Source organism: Camellia sinensis, chromosome 10 (assembly GCF_055761805.1).
Source record: "Camellia sinensis isolate YWXY chromosome 10, ASM5576180v1, whole genome shotgun sequence".
Taxonomy (NCBI): domain Eukaryota; kingdom Viridiplantae; phylum Streptophyta; class Magnoliopsida; order Ericales; family Theaceae; genus Camellia; species Camellia sinensis.
The window spans coordinates 107,246,725-107,265,679 of record NC_138970.1 but is presented as its reverse complement, the minus strand read 5'-3'; the positions used below and the strand labels follow the sequence as shown (position 1 = coordinate 107,265,679).

General features: G+C 38.1%; 1 protein-coding gene across 1 annotated transcript in view; it reads right to left on the bottom strand.

Moving 5' to 3' along the window:
* Nucleotides 1-2,894: 2,894 nt before the first annotated feature.
* The window catches only part of LOC114317037 (MADS-box protein FLOWERING LOCUS C), a 78,286-nt gene continuing 62,225 nt past the window's right edge, over nucleotides 2,895-18,955 (bottom strand). Inside the window, exons 5-7 of the mRNA XM_028263726.2 lie at nucleotides 6,240-6,281; nucleotides 3,763-3,819; nucleotides 2,895-3,207 (exon numbers count right to left, since the gene is read on the bottom strand). Of these exons, the coding sequence (XP_028119527.1) occupies nucleotides 3,115-3,207; nucleotides 3,763-3,819; nucleotides 6,240-6,281 (192 nt within the window). The 3' untranslated portion in view covers nucleotides 2,895-3,114. The remainder of the gene's footprint in view (nucleotides 3,208-3,762; nucleotides 3,820-6,239; nucleotides 6,282-18,955) is intronic.

Here is an 18,955-nt window from a genome sequence, read left to right as displayed (position 1 = left end):
CAAACTCAAAAGATGTAGTGGAATCATAAACTCCATTTGCCTCAGCTCGTTGATTCGATTTGCTTCTATCATTAATTATGTTTCTTAGGACTGCACAAGTAGCACTGAACATGTTTATCAAACTACAAATTGGGGGCTACTCTATATAATTTTGAAATTATCTAAAAAAAAATTGGGGGTGCGAACTCCTATGATTTTAAATTATTTTAAAATTTCTAGTATAATATATGATATTTTTCAAATTTTTGGGGGTGCGGCCGCCCCCTCCGCCCCCCTAGATCCATCCTTTGTACTCTTTGTTTAATTTATATTATTTATTTGGAATATTTTTTATAAATATTTGAAAGATCTTTGCATAGACACTAAGGTAGCAGAATGCAAGCAATTCCTCATAAACACAAGCTTCGTATTTTTATGAAAAAATGTCCAAATGGTTGTGGTTTATTTTTATTTTATTTTCAAGGTCCGTAAATTCATCGACCTTTAGATTATAAATTATGTTAAGTTTTCTAGTAATGCTACAATACACATAATATATCACATGCTACACATAACATATTACATGCAAATTACATAGTAAAGTCTCATAACTAAATTACTACCTTTTCATAATCAAAATTACCACGACATTTGGCTACCGAGTCACAACCAATACCATCATAACAAAAGCCATAAAAGTTATAACTGGCATATTTGAAGGTGTGTATCATAAATTTTCTTAGTTCTTCAACCCATAATCTTTATCGTTTCTTAAATCGAACGCAGTGATTAAATGCTACATAAGCAATCCAATGCTTATGACAAATATTTTCAGTGTTGAGAACCTGGGAATTTTTTTTGTGATACAATTTATCTAGATTTTATTTTGTTTTATTTTTAGGATTTTTTTTTTTTTTTTCCTTTTTATAATGAACATTGTTTAGTGTTATGGATATGTTTTGATCCATGATTCCAATTCATTTATTGATTTTTCAGTCTATATTTCTATAATTTTCATTATAATCAATCAATTTGAGTCTAGATTCTTACAATCTAGTAATGGGCTATGAATCTTTTTTTTTTTTGATCAGTAAAGAAAAATTTCATTTAACAGCATGAAATTAAAAGTACAGGAAGATGACATACATCGAGAGAGATTCGGAAGTATAAAAATACCCCTACTACTGCTACTCGCACCCATACAACCAACCCCTAAGCCTCTCGATTTTTTTAAACAACCAAGTTAAGAAGAATTTAACTGAAAAATTAAACTACATGAATCTCCACATAATCATCCCACCAAAACCCCCAAAACAAACTAAACAGAAACTAAACAACACCCTAGCAGCCCCAACCACCCGCCCCAACCACCCAAAACAAAATCTAGTCTAATCTAGTCAACCCACCAAATCAAAGCAGCAGACCACGCCTCTGCCAAGACCCACTCCACCTGCTGCTACAACTCTCGAAGCCCCACGCCTCAGCTGCTAGCTCACGCTACCCCTAGGCTGCTGCAGCTCCCATCTCCCCATGCCCACATCGGTCGAGAATACTCCATAGCCACCACCGGGAAAGCTCCATGCTTCAACACCCCTACTGCAACACAAGAAAACTCCAAGCTGCTGCAACTCCGCTGCTGAAGGCAGAGCTACACCCACTGCTAGGAAGACTCCAAGCTTCAACACCCATTGCCGATGACACCACACCCACAGATCACCACCCCCTGCTGAAAACACAACACCCACTGCCACCACACCCACATAACATCTCCCACCAGGTCACTAAACAAATGAAAGAAGATCACCCCTCAAACTCTTACACGAAGTGGAGCGCTCGAGTGACAACCGGACAGAACAGGACGACCCCTCAAATTCTGAACCAGAATGCACCCCTCAAGCTCCATTCGCCAAAAGCGCACGAATGAAATATCTGAACGACGGAGGACAAACCTGGACGGCCCCTAAATAAGACCCTGGACAGCAAAGAAAGACACACCTAGGTGGAGAAAATGAGGGACTCAAATTTATTGAACGAAAAAACTAACAGGCAAACCGAAACGAGCTAGGCCAGCCGACCGCCATAGCCAAAGGCGGCGGCCAGCCGGCCAAAAAAGAGGCCGGGGAAGGAGGTTTTTAGAGAGAGAGAGAGAGAGTAGTTAAAAAGAAGCCGGGCTATGAATCTTTTATTCTGCACTTTTTTTTTTTTTTTTTCTTTCTTTTTTTGCAGGCCATTATATATGTATATATATATATATATATATATAATTACACTATGGATACGTTCTGGATTGTTTGTTATAATCAGCAAAATGATTTATTTATGCTCCCTTATCTTCTTTTTATAACCTAGCCAATCCTCTTCTCTTGATGACGTGGAGTTTTATCCTCCATTTGGAGGGAATGGAATTGAGTTTGATTTTCTAAAAAATATAGGAGATTAAACTATTACAGGCTGATTGAGATATGAGTGCACTATAAATTAGTGATAGAAGCTAACTTTTTTAATAGAATTTTAGTAGCATGAAGAATTCCAAATAACCACTTTTATGTTATTTTTTTCAAATTAATCCTGACAAAACTCTAAAATTATCAAATTTAAATTTGATTTATTCTCTTTAAATTATTAGTGCCAAATATTTTCACCGCAGAACTGTAAATCCAACCGTAACTGTGGTGTGACATCACAGGCAAATCCACTTTTGTTTTTTAGATGAGAAGCCAAGTTGATTGGCTATAGTTGTATATTTGTGCATGTATATTTTGTTTTATGTATCTATAGAGCATTGCGTCTAAAAATTAGACTCATTTTTGAGGTATAATGTAATCAATTGGGATATCTAAGGCAACTTTTTCTCTAATATCTTTACTAATCATTAACCAATTATATCAATCATGACCAATCATTTCAGATCATTGGATCTTAGAAAATGGGTATCTATGTGAAAATTATGTCTACATATCCCTTTCTGAAATACAATACAGTGATCACCCCAAGATCACTCTAATGGAAGTGTCAATTGGCGAAGAGGGTGTACATGCACTTACCTGCCAAGTAATATGCAAATGCTTATTTATTTAATTATTTATTTTTATTAGGTTTGAGAGATGGTTTGCGGAAGCAATCAAGCATTGCCTCTTAATCAGAAGGATAATTGTTGTTATTAGCCCATTGATTGTAAAGCTCTACCGTTGGTTCCTGATTGTCTTCTCCATTGATCATGCCTTCAGTCTGAAATGGTCACACAATAACCACACAAATAACCAATTACTGTTCTTTTATGGAATTTAATTTCTTGTAGTGTAATCAAATGATTCTATTCATGCTGCTAATTTAATTTATTGTAGTTTAATTGAATGATTCTATATATACTGCTATATAAGGACACCACTCAACATGCACAAAGACACTCTAATATATATAAATATATATTATTTATTTATTAACTACTTGTCCTGTGGCTAGTATACGATTCTTACTGTGCTTTTTATACATTTATTTTTTTTTTCTTCTTACTATTCAATCTAGTGATCATATCTATGTTTGTGTGTGTTTGTAAGGACTTCATTTGTTTTTGTTTTGTGAACAATTTTGTGACTCTTATGCTGTGTTTGGTTGGGGGATTTGAGAAAAGATTTGGAAAGTAAAATGGAAAAGGTAGGTGAAATGAGAATAAAATATGCCTAAATTTCACATAGTTTCACACACCTTTTCCCTTTCCCTTTCCCTTTCCAAATCCCTTTCCAAATCCTCCAACCAAACACAGCATTAATGTCTTTTTCATACCTGCATTTCATTTATCATTTCACTTATCAACTTTTCTTCTTCTCTTAGCCTCCTTTCCTGAAAATGAAAGCAAAAAGTCATTCAAAAACCTTCTCCATATACGCATGTAATAGATTGGGGGCTTGCACAAATGATGCAGGCTCCTTGAATTTACTTTCAATTAATTCTGAAAATATTGCATGTTTACTGCCATTCAAATGGTTAAACAAGTGAAGATGGTCAACTTTATGGAGGTACTATGCCCACTTTCTGGAATGTATAGTTGAAGTTGATCCATAACTGTGTTTGTGATCAACAACATGACAAAAAAATTCAACTTTCTAGTCAACTTCATCATCCTTTATTTTTTGTTTTGTTGTTCTTTAGGGCAATCTCATGCCCACAATGGCAATTGTGGCATTCTATGATATGGCTGTGTACAGTGTATGAGTTATGTCCTTACTTTTTTGAATATATTTTTTAAGTTGATCTAAAATTGTGTTTGTGCATTCAACAATTCTAATTAAAAAATAAAATAAAATAAAATCAACTTTCCAAATCAACTTCACCACCCTTTATTTTTCGTGGCCAAACCCTTTGAGACTTTAGATCTCCGAATCCATGAAATTTTCTTGTTTGTTGCATTGGAAATGGTGTGAATGGCCACAAAATTTGTAAGATTATACACTTCTTCTTTGTTGAGTTTTGTACATGAAAGTAGCTTTGATCTAAGTGTCACTTTGTTAATTTTGCTTTATACAATTATAGTATGAACACATTTTCTTTTTTTAGAAAAATAAATAAATAAATAAATAAATTATTTTGAATGGGATTACAGATGCAAGAATTGTATCTTCCATAAATCTTAAGATTAGACTAGTGAAAGAATCACATACAACCCACATGACCAGTTAATTTTGTAAGTGCTTGCAATAATATAAGTTTGAAATTTCATTACCTGTTTGTGTAACATTAAACAGGAATCTAGGCCACTACTAAGAGGAAGCCCCTTGGCAAGCCTAGAGATTTATGGGAGAAGAGTAATGAGAACTCCATCCATATGAGGATGGATTTTGTTAATGCGAAAAGAGAAAACACCAAGGGAGGGGTTTAACAACCCAATTTAGGTTGGTCAGTTGCCTAAGACTAGAGTTTGGTGACTTGGTCAGCCAAAGTATGATGGTTGATTAAGGCAAGTTTGAAGAGCTAGGTGGAATTCTTGAGTGAAACCAATTTTGAATGAAAGCAGACCTCTGAAACTTTAATTACAACATAAATTTCGCCCAATTTACTGTTGATATGAGTATTTTAGAGTTTTGAAGTTTCCTTTTTTGCCCATATAAACCTAATGGGTATGATGGTCGATTACCTTTGTAACTCAGTCAGCCATCCCATTGTTTAGTTGACCAACTCTGATCAACATTCAAAAGGGTTTTGACTAACCTTTAGACGCTTGGCTAACCGTCACCCCCATTTGTTATTTATTGAAGAATAAGGCCTTCTAGAATGTCAAGCCACATCTTATGCACTCATTATCACTTTCCTATGTGTTTAATCATCTAACATTCATATTCTTCAACACAAGCCTTTAAGAACATTTTTTTTTTTGGACTCAGTTGGTGTGCTTGCTTTATGGAACGTATATCTTCTCGTCCTAGTGTTGTGTTGATATACTATTTTAATCTCACCATACTAGTCTCACTTGCTTTGGAACTCTTCTTACAACTCATTTTCTAGACTTTGTATAATTTAATGATGTGTTATCCTTTTAGTTTGGTGTGTGTTGTTCTATTTCAGTCTGTTGGTTTTCTATTGTTAATGTTAATATGGTAGAGGTTGAGGGTGGAACCCATTGAAGAGCACTGTAAAAGTTTTTATTGTAGCCATTGAAAACCAGATTTATGTTAATGGTTGGAATCAGGCAAAGGAAGACGACAGTGAATACACTAAAGTCACCAAACCACTATAAAAGTTTCATATAGTTTTTCCTTTTCATTTTTGCATTTAAACTCTAGTAAGGTGGGACCAATTCATTTTATACCTTCTAAAGCTTGGCTTGCAACATTATCCAGAGGGGGATAGGGCTAATGGCAGCAAAAGGTATTCCACGAGATGGGAAATAACTACACTCATTAGGGATACTGAGAAATCACACAAAGAAGTATGGGCCATAGGGGAAAAAATAGAAACAGAAGTGGTATGTATATGTTATGAAGTGAGCCATGTGTGTAGAGAGCTCCATGTTTTGTTCAAGAATAAGATGAAAGTGTTGTGTGTCACCTATCAATGGAGTCATGTGAAGAGAACTGTTTAGGAATAAAAAATTAGCCCAAAAAACTTGATAAATAAAAATGGAGCTGTTACGTAGTTTATATGTGGTGTATATATATAAACTCTGATCTAATATTGGAATTGGCTAGTAATGCATCTGACAGTTGGCTTTCAAGAAATAGTAATTATTTCCATCAAGTTTCATGTTACAGGAATAAGGTGTATACCTTTTCATGGAGGGCTGCTAAGGATTCCATCATCAATTGTGTCTGGACATAATCAATAAACAGGAAGCATCAAATATGGAATAGAGAAGTTTCGCAAAGAAGCTGAATGCAAGTGAATGTGAATATCTTACAACCAAACAAAAGTACAAGTAAGCCATAGAAAGTAAATATTTGCATGGAGAACACTAATAAAAATAAAAATAGATAAGTAAATGATTATGTAGATTAATGAACCAATACTAGATAAATTATATGTAGGAGTGATCAGAGATGCCATTTTAAATTTCTCGATCTACATAAGGTCTTCTTTGAAAGCAATTGTATTTTTTAATATGTAACTTGGTTGTTTCAGTCAATTTTTTATCTACATTTTTGGTATGAAATGTTATTTGATCTGTTGCAATTCATGTTCGTGATTAGAGGATTGAGCTTTTAGATCTGAGTTGTATATGGCAAAAATTAGTGGTGGAGAGAAAAACAATATTTGAAAGAGATTTTAAAGTTTTGTTACTATTTGATGTTGAAACTCTAATAAAACTTAAAAGCTGCGGAAGGTGATGCTTGTGACTTGGTTGTTTCAATCAGTTTTTGATCTAAAATTTTCAAAGAAATTGTTGTTTGATCTTTATGCATTTCAGGTGAGTGATGGAAGGATCTAGTTTTTAGATCCAGGTTTACTCTTTTTTTATATGTCAAAAGTGATTTGCTTGTAAACAAGATTTGAAAGAATATCTAAAAAAATTTCATGTAATGATACTTGATGTAGATACTTAAGTACCACCCAAAAATTGTGCTAAGTGAAGCTCTGAGTTTTTTCAAATTTTTATGTTAATTGGTTCCCAACGTCGCAGTCATACACTGGTTGCCAAACGCATCATAGGATTTGCCTATGTTTGATGCTCTGTCTTGAAAGGAGTGGGTATATGCAACAAACGTGTATTCTGTTTTTTTTTTTTTGATCAGCAAAAAGAGAACTTTATTGATGGAAAGGAAAATTACATCAATAAAGTGGAACTTGGAGCTAAAACAAGCTCCAACCTCCAAGTTGGTGAGAAACCAACGAGCAAACACAACAAAGAAAAAACCAGAAAAAATAGATAGCTTAGGCACTACAATCACCAAAAATGAATTCCCACAGCTCAAACATAGCAAACCAAACCCACTCATCTCTATTAATATGTGATGGGGTAACAGCCAAAACATGATATTCTCCTTGGAGTATATAACAGCATCAGACCCACTATGTGTACCAAATCTCATAACCCGCATGCACCTACCCCCATCTACCAACAGCAGACCAATTTTGAATTAAACTGCAAAATTCCAGCAAGAGTCAACCTGGGAGCTAAGAAGGCAAACTGATAATAACAACCATACAGTAGCCCAAAAACCAGAACACTGAAACTGATGAGCCCCATAACAGAGATAGACTTCCCAAACAACACAGCCCATTAACCCTTTGCCTTCAGCCTTCCCACTATAGCAGACCAAAAATCATCCATAGCATACCAAAATTCAAAACACCAATAGATCACCACAGCACATCCCCAGAAGGCACCATAGCAGAACAACAAACTTCCAAAATTGCTAAGCCTAGTTACTCCACACAGCACAACCCTCAGATGGATTGGCCCCCAGCTGAATCAATTAACTTCAGCAGCTGGCAGAAGAGGATGGGGAGAGCACCTTTCCTGTCCACAGCAAACCAGTGCACAGTCAACAGCTACCCACTACTACAACACCATTGTCTACCACCAATTCAAACTACCTAATATGTGTTAACCATCAGAAGCAAAAACTCCAACTGCACGCCAGCCATACTGCATTCAGAGCATAACAAACTATTCTTTCTCCCACACAGATCAACCAGTACAGACCATTTGTAGGCAATTATAACTGCATTGTTTTCAATCCATAATTTGAAAGGGAGTTATTATTTGATCTTGCGATATTTTGAGTGAGTAATGGAGGGCCTAGTTTTAGATTCTTCATCTCTCTCTCCTTTTTTTTTTTAATTTAAATTTAGTAGATTGATGAAAAGACAAATAAGATTTGTCGTACATTTTGCCTATATTTGAACTGCAAAAGCTACACCTGAGAAATTATGTGTGGGAGGATCAACCATTATGGCCACATCGCTCAATTTTTTGATATATAAGCGCATTGTAGAAAATATTGGAAGATTTGCTTTAATGCTTGGATAATTTTCAAGAAACCTACTTAACTATATTCATGTTGCCTGTTAGAAATGGAAAGTGGAAAGTTGAAAGTGCACTTCAATAATATTTAATTTTGGTCCTACATGGCTGGATTCATGGCATAAGTCTGGAATTAACTAATGGATGGTTCAAAGCATAGTTCAGAATAACCTTATTTTTCACCATGATAAACCTTTATCCCTCTATTTATGACAAAAAACTCAAAGCACAATGTGCTAATTTTAGAAGAGAAAAAGACTAGGGTATGAGTGGTTAATCATACCCGTTTATATTAAGGGGGTGTTTGTTTCAGCTTTTCAGAGCTAACTTATGGCTTTTAGCTTTGAAAAAGTTATTTTGGACTGTTTGGTTAAACTTATTTCAAACAGCTTCTGATTCTAACAGCTTATTTTAATTCAAAAAAGCTGATTCTGAGAAGCTGCTCACCCCTTACTTCTGATTATCAACTTCTGCTGTGGACATGTTAATTTATGGTTATACTCTTAAATTTTGTTATTTTTTATTTTTTTAAAAATAGAAAAAAAACCAAATGGACTATAGATTATTATTATTATTTTTTATGAGAAATGTAGAGAAACAAAAAATAAAAATTAATTGAAAAAGCTATTTCACAGCTTATTTAACAAGCACTACTCAGCAACTTAAATCTATAATCCAACAGTTACACCAAACAGATTAACAACTTCTGATTAAAGTCATAATCTATAATCTGTTAAGTTATAATCTATAAGTTGTTTTAACAGCTACACCAAACGGAGTTAAGGCCTAAATAAAGGCCCATTACAGCAAATAAAGAGACTGAATGAGAATAAAAATGGGAAATATCCTAGCACATTCTAACACTCCCCCTCAAGCTGGTGTGAAGATATCTCTCAAGCCCAGCTTGTCGAGAATGTCACGGAACGGTTTAATCTCTAATCCTTTGGTAAGAACATCAGCCAATTGATCCCCAGACCGCACGAAAGGCATACATATAGTGCCCCTAGTAAGTTTTTCCTTGATAAAATGCCGATTAATCTCCATATGCTTGGTCCGATCATACTAAACCGGATTGTGGGCTATATTAATGGCGGCCTTATTGTCGCAATATAGCCTCATAGAATCTGTCTGATGAATCCCCAAATCCCGCAATAATAATGTAATCCATAAAAGCTCACACATACCTTGAGCCATAGCTCTGAATTCGGCCTCTACACTAGACCGCGCAACAACATTTTGTTTCTTGCTTCTCCAAGTAACTAGATTTCCGCCAACGAAGGTACAATAGCCAGAGGTGGATCTTCTATAAGTTACTGAGCCAACCCAATTAGCATTTGTATGTGCCTTCACACTGAGATGACTATGCTTTAAGAAATAAAGACCCCTTCCTAGGGAAGATTTCAAGTATCTCAGAATCCGCATAACCGCCTCTAAGTGAGTTGCACGTGGAGCATGCATAAACTGACTAACCATACTCACTGCAATAGCAATATCAGGCCGTGAATGGGATAAGTAAATAAGCTTACCCACTAATCTCTGGTATCTCCCCCTGTCTACAGGCTCGCCTCCTTCATCCTCACTAAGCTTTAGTCCGTGTTCTAGTGATGTATCACATGCTTTATTTCCAAGCATTCCAGTTTCTTTTAGCAAATCAAGCACATACTTTCGTTGACATATGAAGATACCATCTTTGGACCGAGCAACCTCAATGCCTAGAAAGTACTTCAAGTTGCCTAAGTCTTTGATTTCAAACTCATTAGCCAAATACTCCTTTAACCAAGGAACCTCCTCAACATCATCCCCTGTGAGTACAATATCATCCACATGGACAATGAGGGTTATCGTTTTACCATGTGAGGAGTGTTTCACAAACAAAGTATGATCAGCTTGACTTTGTTTGAGACCATATCTCTGCATGGCCTGAGTAAACCTCTCAAACCAAGCCCAAGGAGACTACTTAAGGCCATAAAGTGACTTGCGTAATCGGCACACCTTTCTTGTGGTTTTAACATCCTCAAAGCCAAGGGGAATGTCCATGTACACTTCTTCTGCCAGATCTCCATGGAGGAAAGCATTTTCACATCAAATTGATGGAGAGGCCAGTCAAGATTAGATGCAAGGGAGAGAAGGACTCTGACAGAATTCATCTTAGCAACCGGTGCAAATGTCTCCTGGTAGTCTACTCCATAAGTCTGAGTAAAACCCTTGACCACCAATCTAGCCTTGTAACGTTCAATTGAACCATCGGCTTTGTGCTTTATAGTGTACACCCACTTACATCCAACAGGTCGTTTGCCCTTAGATAACACAGCCACTTCCCAAGTGCCATTTTTAGCAAGCGCACTCATCTCCTCCATCATGGCATGCTTCCACTCAGGAGTAGAAAGAGCATCCTGAAAATTGGAAGGAAGACTCACAGAAGAAACTTTAGACAAAAAAGCTTTATAGGAAGAAGACAGATTAGTGTAGGAGACAATGAGAAATAGGATGTTGAGTACACGACCTAACCCCCTTCCTTTTAGCAATGGAAACATCTAGATCAGAAAGAATTAAGTTACCTGGAGGTTCACCAGAAGGAGAGGATTCTGGACACTCATCAAAAGAAGAAGACGGCAGTGGAGAATCCGAATTGGTCTCTTGTACCTAAGTAACTTTCTATCTACCCTTGTCCCTGACATACACTTTGCCGTCTTTCACTGCAGATGGAAAGTCAGCATTCTCAATAGTTGGATCATCAGTAATAATAGTCTCAGGAGTCGCAATAACTGATGGTGATGGTAGTGATACAGGAGTCTCTTCACACCAAGGCTTCCCCTGAAAAGATGACGGGGACACCGGGGAGGAGAGAAAATAAGACTGAGATTCAAAGAAAGACACATCCATAGAGATAAACCATTTGCGAGAGGGGAGATGATAACACTTGTAGCCCTTTTGAGTGTCGGAGTAACCCAAGAAGACACACCGAAGAGACCGAGGATCCAACTTACTACGGGTAGGAGAATGGTTATGAACAAAGCATACACACCCAAAGGTTTTGGGAGGAATGCAGAAGGCAGTAGAAGCTTAGAAGCCGAACAAAATCTGATGAGGAGTTTGTTTATGAAGAACCTGGGTAGGAAGCCGATTGATGAGGAACGCAACAATGAGAACCGCTTCCCCCCAATAGGATCGAGGAGCGCGTATTTCAAAGGATAAACAACGCGTAATATCAAGAAGATGCCGGTTTTTACACTCGGCAACACCATTCTGTTGAGGGGTATTGGTACAAGAAGTTTTATGAATATACCATGAGTTGCAAAATAGCTAGCAAGTCCAGAATCAATGTATTCCCCTCTATTATCAGAACGCAAAATTTTGACAACTGCCCCAAATTGAGTGCAAAGCATTTTATGAAAATTTTGAAACACAAAAAATACCTCACATTTGTCCTTCATAAGATACACTCAGGTGGTCCTAGAACAATCATCAATAAAGGTGACAAACCATCTTTGACCCTTTAAAGACACAAAACGAGAGGGACCCAATACATCAGAATGAATCAAAGAAAAAGGAACTAAACTTTTATTAATAGAAGGAGAAAAAGAAACTCTGTGTTGTATGCCAAGTTGACACGACTCACAATGAAACTCAAAAACGTTATTTTTCAAAAAAATAGAGGGAAAAAGATGCTTAAGTAACAAAAAAGATAGATGCCCAAGACGGCGGTGCCACAGCCAGATGTCTTCCTTGGTAGATGGAAACTGAATGGATGAGTGAGCCAGCTTGTCTGCTTGATCCAAGATATAGAGACCATTCTCGTGTCTACCACTGCCAATCATCTTCCTCGTGATAAGGTCCTGAAACAGGCAATGGTCAAGGAAAAAGGTCACACTACAATTTAAGTCCCGAGTAATACGACTCAAAGACAAAAGATTAACACTAAAATTGGGAACATGTAGGACATAAGATAAAAGAAGAGAAGTAGTGGCATGAATCAAACCTTTCCCAGGCACAAGAGAAATGGTACCATCAGCAATTTGAACTTTATCCTGCCTTGAAGAAGGGGTATACACGGAGAACAAATCAGAAGAACCAGACATGTGGTTGGAAGCACCAGAATCGATAATCCAAGGTAACGTTTGATGAGAGAGGAAAGCACTTGTAGAAGAAGCTAAGTTATCTGACTGGGCAATATTACCTGAAGATGAACTAGAGGCCCGACGGTCTAGCAAGTGGCGAAGAGCAACCTCCAACTCAGAAGTAGAAAATCCCGAGATATCAGCAGATGAATCAACTGGAGCTGTGGACTGTGGCTTAACTATATCAGAATGATGGGCTCGGGTATTGGGCCCATGGCCTCGAGACTGTCTAGAGCGACCCCCTCGAGAACCAAAATGGTCTCCACGACCTCCAGATGGTTGCCCATGCAACTTCCAACAAGTCTCACGGGTGTGGCAAGGGCGACGACAAAAATCACAGAAGAGAGTATCCTTCTCAGAAGGAGGATGAGAACCACGATCCCCATCTCGAGAGGGGGCAGAAACTAGGGCAGATCGATCAGAAGAGGCAGTCGGAAGCATAGCAGAACGAGGACTCTCTTCATTCTGAACATAAGCAAACGCTTCTTGAAAGGAAGAGCATCCATACTAAGCACACAACTCCAAACAGGATCAACCTCCACATTCAAACCTTCCAAAAACTTGAAGACCCGCACTTGTTCAACAAATTTCTGGTAACCAACAGAATCTGTGGGACAAACAGGCATGTAGTCCTAAAGATGATCAAGTCACTTTCACCAATTGCTAAGGAAAGTAAAATACTGGAGAATAGTCATCTCACCCTTAAAAGACCGGTCAATAGAGCGTCGCAACTAAAAAGTCTGTGAGAAATTATCTTTGCGGGAATACGTAGTGGTCACAGCCTCCCAAATATCTTGTGCTGTGTCTATAGACAAGTATCCCTTACCGATCTCCGGAACCATAGAGTGTATCAACCAACCCATGATAAGAGAATTGGTAATCTCCCACTGATCAAAACTTGTATCACTGATACTGGGAGCCTGAACACGCCCATCAACATATCTCATCTTCCCTTTGCTCTTCAAAAATATAGTCAAACTCTGTGACCATGCTAGATAGTTCTGACCATTAAAGAGAGAGGTGGTGATTTTCTAGGCAGAGTGGAGAGAATCGGTCATCGAAGTAGTCAAAACAGGACTCGCGCCCTGTGTAGCAGGCTGCGAAGTAGTAGACTCACTGGTTAATTCGGCCATAATGACGTCGCGACGAAACCCTCACAAACACATCCAGAGTGAATCACAAACCCGAAAAATGGGAAAATATAATAATGAATTTAAAATAAATTTAAGAGAACATTTTTTTTTTTTTTAGAAGACAGAGAGAGATTAAGAAGAGGAGAATACAGACTCAGAGTGTCACGACCCGAACCCGTCCCTATGGGTTAAGGCCATAACCGGCCAGTAATCATGAGATTACCTACGGCCTCAAACCAAATAAGACAAAACTCATCAGAGTAAAGGGGCCAAATCGAAAGCAAATTTAAGACTTTGTCCATAGAGCCGTGCTTATATGCACATCATAACATTCCATACATACATATGTTAATAACTCACAACAGAAAGTATAGCGATCCCAGGTTTGTCCCCTTTATGTACAGTGTTTCGGACTTAGGTTCCGTGGAGTTGGCGGTTGTATGTCTTGTTGTCATCCTTTAATTCCATATGCCTGAGTTTTAGGATGTGTTGGGCGTGTTTCGAACAGGTTGATTGAGCCTTAGTCCCTTTCCTGGTTGCCCAGAGTTTTGGTGGTACGCTCGAGCATAGTTGGAATTTTGGTTGTCCGCTCGAGCGGACCATTTCACGCTCGAGCCGAGTTTTTCCACTTCTAGTATCTATGCCTCTGCAAAACTTCTGCAGATGTGTTTTTGACGCTCGAGCAGGTTTCCTTACGCTTGAGCAGGTTGCGCTCGAACGGGTCTATTGGCACTCGAGCAGGGTGTTCATTGTCTATGAAAATACTGGGAGAGGAGAATCTACGCTCGAGAGAGCTGGGTTTCGCACTCGAGCGGATATGTTTTGTTTTTGTGTCTTGGAGGTCAAGCGGGCCTTCTTGCGCTCGAGCGGGTCCAGTTTTTGTGCTTGACGCTCAAGCGTCCTATTCTCCGCTCGAGCGGGGGTGTCGTGTATCAGGTGACAGCTAGGCTATTTTGAATCACTTTTCAACTTCCACTCTTTCTCTTACTTTTTCGAAAAGCCATTGTTGAGAGCTTCTCTCATTACTTTCTCCCTTCTCTCTTAGGATTGATCTAGTTGGAGTGTTCTCCTATCCTTTAGCCTTTACAAAAAGTGTGTTGATCGTCGAGGGCTACGTTTTGATCCGAAAAGTTTGGAGTTTGGAGCACTTTGAGTTTGGTCTTCTTCTCCATTTGAACTCCAACTTCGAGGTAGGGATATCTTACTCCATCTTATGAGCTTCGTCTTTAAATTTTGGCATTTTGATATGTTGGGGGTTGTCCGGCAATTTTGAGAAAGTTTGGGGTCCTTGTGTAATTTTCAAAAGAAGGGTTTTCAAGTTTAAAACCCATATGAATGGAATATGTTGGAAGATGGAATTGTATGTGGATCATTGATGAAAATGGAACCTTAGGGTTGATATTGAGAATATGGGGAGAAGCACTAATTGTAAATTAATTTAGGGAAATGAGAAATTGAATAGGAAATATTGAAATTGGAAAGGTATGGGATTAAAGGGTGTAGTTGGATTAATTTATCGCTCACCTAGACAAAATGTTGATATTTTATCCAGTCGGTGCATTTATTTTCTGTTTAGAAATAACTGCTTTGGGCTATCGGTGGAGGATAGTCTTGATTGTTGTAGACAATGCATGATGATTAGGCAAATTAAAACTAATCAATTGAGTATGCTATCGAGTATGGTGGTTGGTATAATACATCAAAATTTTGTATTGATTGATTGAACTTGTATATGATAATTGCTTATAGACATTGTATTGTGTGGGAGGAGATATGGGATGTACTCTACGGTTTATTGGAAGATGGGGGATGGACCTCTAAACTGGATATTGTTTGACATTGATACAGCACTACCATGTGTATCATTTGTGAATTATAGAAGTGTTTTGTTTGACATTGATATAGCACTACCATGTGTATCATTTGTCATGATTGATTAAATTTGTATATGATAATTGCTTATATACATTGTATTGTGTGGGAGGAGATGGGGGATGTACTCCACGGTTTATTGGAAGATGGGGGATGGACCTCTAAATCGGATTTTGTTTGAGATTGATACAGTACTAAAATGTGTATCATTTGTAAAGTATGGAAGTGTTTGTTTGATTTGATATAGCACTAAAATGTATATCAGTATCATTTGTGAAGTATGAAAGTGTTTGTTTGATTTGATATAGCACTAAAATGTATATCAGTATCATTTGTGAAGCATGGAAATGTTTTTGTTAACTTTGATACAGCACCAAAAAGTGTATCCATTATGAATTTCGAAAGTATTTTAGTGATGAGTTATCATCTCATTAAATTATGTGGCCATACTCTGAGCCTTGTTTTCAAACTTAGAGTTGGTTAAGAAATGGAAAATGAATAGTAATATGGACATGATTGTCATGAAACAGTAACATGGTATACGTTGGAATATAAGTGTGGACCATCCATCTAATGCTATTGTTTTAGTCATTGTTTATAGTTAGTTTAGTGTATTTCTACTGGGTTGTGGCTCACCCTATATGAGACTTCATTTTCAGGTACCGATGGTATGCCACCTGCAAAAACATAGCTTGGGATGCTACAGACAGACAGACTATTTTGTTGTTTTGATTTCTTTGGATGTATTTCATGTAAATTCAAGCCAAGGACTTAATATGTATTTGAGTTAGTACTCTCTTTTTGTAACCTAGTGTTGACTTGGAAAGTTGTAAGCCTATAGGGCAGTTACTTTTGTTGTCAACGTGTAATACATTTTGTAAGGATACTCTGATGATTGTAATATAATATCTCTTTCCTGTAACTTGACTATTTGATATTATGGGTTTATTTTGAGGGCGTTACAACTTGGTATCAAAGCGTACCGGGTTCGAATACTTTGGGTACGTGAGAAGTGATTAGTATCACAATGGGTTTGTCTCGCTTGTTAGAGACTTAGATGTAATGTTATGTGCTTATGTGATAACATGTTTATGTGACTACTTGGGTATGGGATTTAGTTTCCGGGATGTTGATTAGATCCTTGGGTTTCTGTGAGTCTTGCTAGAAAACACTTGATCAATGCTGTTTCTAACAGGAACTCTAGTGACGCCTCGAAACTATCATTATCCAGAAATGAAATTCGTAAGTGCTTATGTGTTTATGTGCTTACATGGAATGAATTACAGCCGTCTATCGTGTTAGGACGCTAGTGAGATAGTTTTGGCACCCTTGTTGTTGTGCTAATACCTGTGTTACTCTTACTAGGATGCCTAGACGAGGGAGTTGTGATTTCCCTCCTTCCGCTCGGGAAGAGTTACGGAAATAGTTTGTGGAGTTACGCCAAGGTACTACACCATTGGTGCGGTTTGAAGCATGGTTTGCTAACCTGTCGAGGTTTGCTCCAGAATTGGTGGAGACGGAGGAATTGCATTGTTCAGAATTTGAGAGTAGGTTGTGTGACAACATCCGTGAAAAGATTGCGGGGTCTTGGCATAGGAGTTGCAGTGTACTTGTTAGGGCTGCGACTCATGTGGAGGCAGCGGTGCTAGCTGTGGGGCAAAATAGGGAGGAGGCCATTTCAGCGACTCCTGTGATTCAGAGTGTTGGTAGGCCTTTTAAGAGGCAGAAGGGTTTTAATCCACAACAATTTCAGAGAGCTCAGCTTGGCTCTACTTTTCCAGCGTCGAGTTTAGATTCGGGAAAGGGTGAACGAAAGGTTGTCACTTGTTTCAAATGTGGTCAGCTAGGCCACAAGTCCCCAGCTTGCCCACAGAGGAAGAGGGCTGGGTTGGCAGTTCACCAGAATCATCTAGCCAGCCAGGTTTTGGGCTGATCGGATGTTCAGTGGGGAAGCAGTCGTTGGGGTCTCCATCAGCTCAGACTTTGAACCAGTCTCGTGCTAGGGAGCTGCTTATTTGTTGGGTGTGTAATCGGCCGGGTCATCTCAAACGTTTCTGTACCCAGCAGGGGGCTTCTTTGGGGGTTTTACAACCTAGTCAGGTCTAGCCTTATTCGACTGGATAGGGGCAGTATCATTTTGGAGAACAATCAGGCCAGACTTCGAGGGCCTCAGGAGAGTCAAGTTCCCAAGTCCTACTTGGGGAAGTTCGCAGTTGTTCCAAGTGTGGCCGGTTAGGGCACATCAGTAGTTCTTGTCCGTGGCTTGTAAGCTCATAGGATATCTTGGGTCTGAGGATGACCAACTTTAGTGATCCAGTGAGGGATGGTAGTGGTGGTAATGCCGATGGGATGGTTTTGTTTTGACTAATCATTTTTGTAATCGGTGAATTATCACTTTGTAATCATTGGGTTCTGTTGTGTAACCAATGTGTTTTGGAATTGTCAGAACATCAAGGTTGTTTGTTTCTATATATATATATAGTTATGTGTGCCTGTAATTGTCTATTTTCTTGAAATGGGCAAATTAGAGCATGTTGTGGCTCTAAAAGTTTTATTAATGTAATAAGTTGTTGTGAGACCATAAAATTTTTGGTAATAATGCATTTGTATGCGTGTGATTGGTTTGGAAAAAAATGAGGGCTAATGAGCCATGTTTTCAAATTTGGAAGGATTACTGAGGGATGCGTATCTCAGTCAGGATTACTAGGGGATCACCCTTAGGGAATCCCAGGCGAATGCCTTGGTAAGGCTATAGTGTGGTTACTGATGGAATCGCGTGGTTTGAGGTTTGGTAAAGCTAGGTCACTTTGATATAAGTGTCCGTCGTCCAGTTTGGATTGTGGTAATACGAGTGAGGTAGCGAAATTGTGTAAAGTGAGGTAGCGAAATTGTGTAAAGTGAGTGTGGCACACTGTTAGAGTCGTTCCGACTTGTTCAGTCTTGTCTGTGTGGTGTAAGGCGTGGGGTGTATAAAGTTATCCTTTATGTTGTTGCGTTGTTGGGAATTTCAAACATTAGGGAGTCCCTACCGTGAAAGTACTGTTTTTGGAGATTGCGTCCACTGTGCGTATAGCGGGTTTTGTGGGTTGGTTACGTTGTGATTCGCTTGAGGGACATTGAGTACTCTTCGTAAACTAACTTGAATGGTTGTACCTATATATATATTATTATTTTTTCTCTTTAACATTAATTGGCTGTACCTATATATATAATATTATTTTTTATTTTTATTTTAGGTTTTGTCTTATTTTAGTATTTGGATTGTGTTGTATCCTTCATCTGTTTCCTTATCAGTATCCATCCTTCATCACAGACTAAAAGTCTAAACTATCATTTATTTTGTTAAACTATGCTATATGGCATGTTTCTACTTATCTTTTCTGAAAGCAAACTTA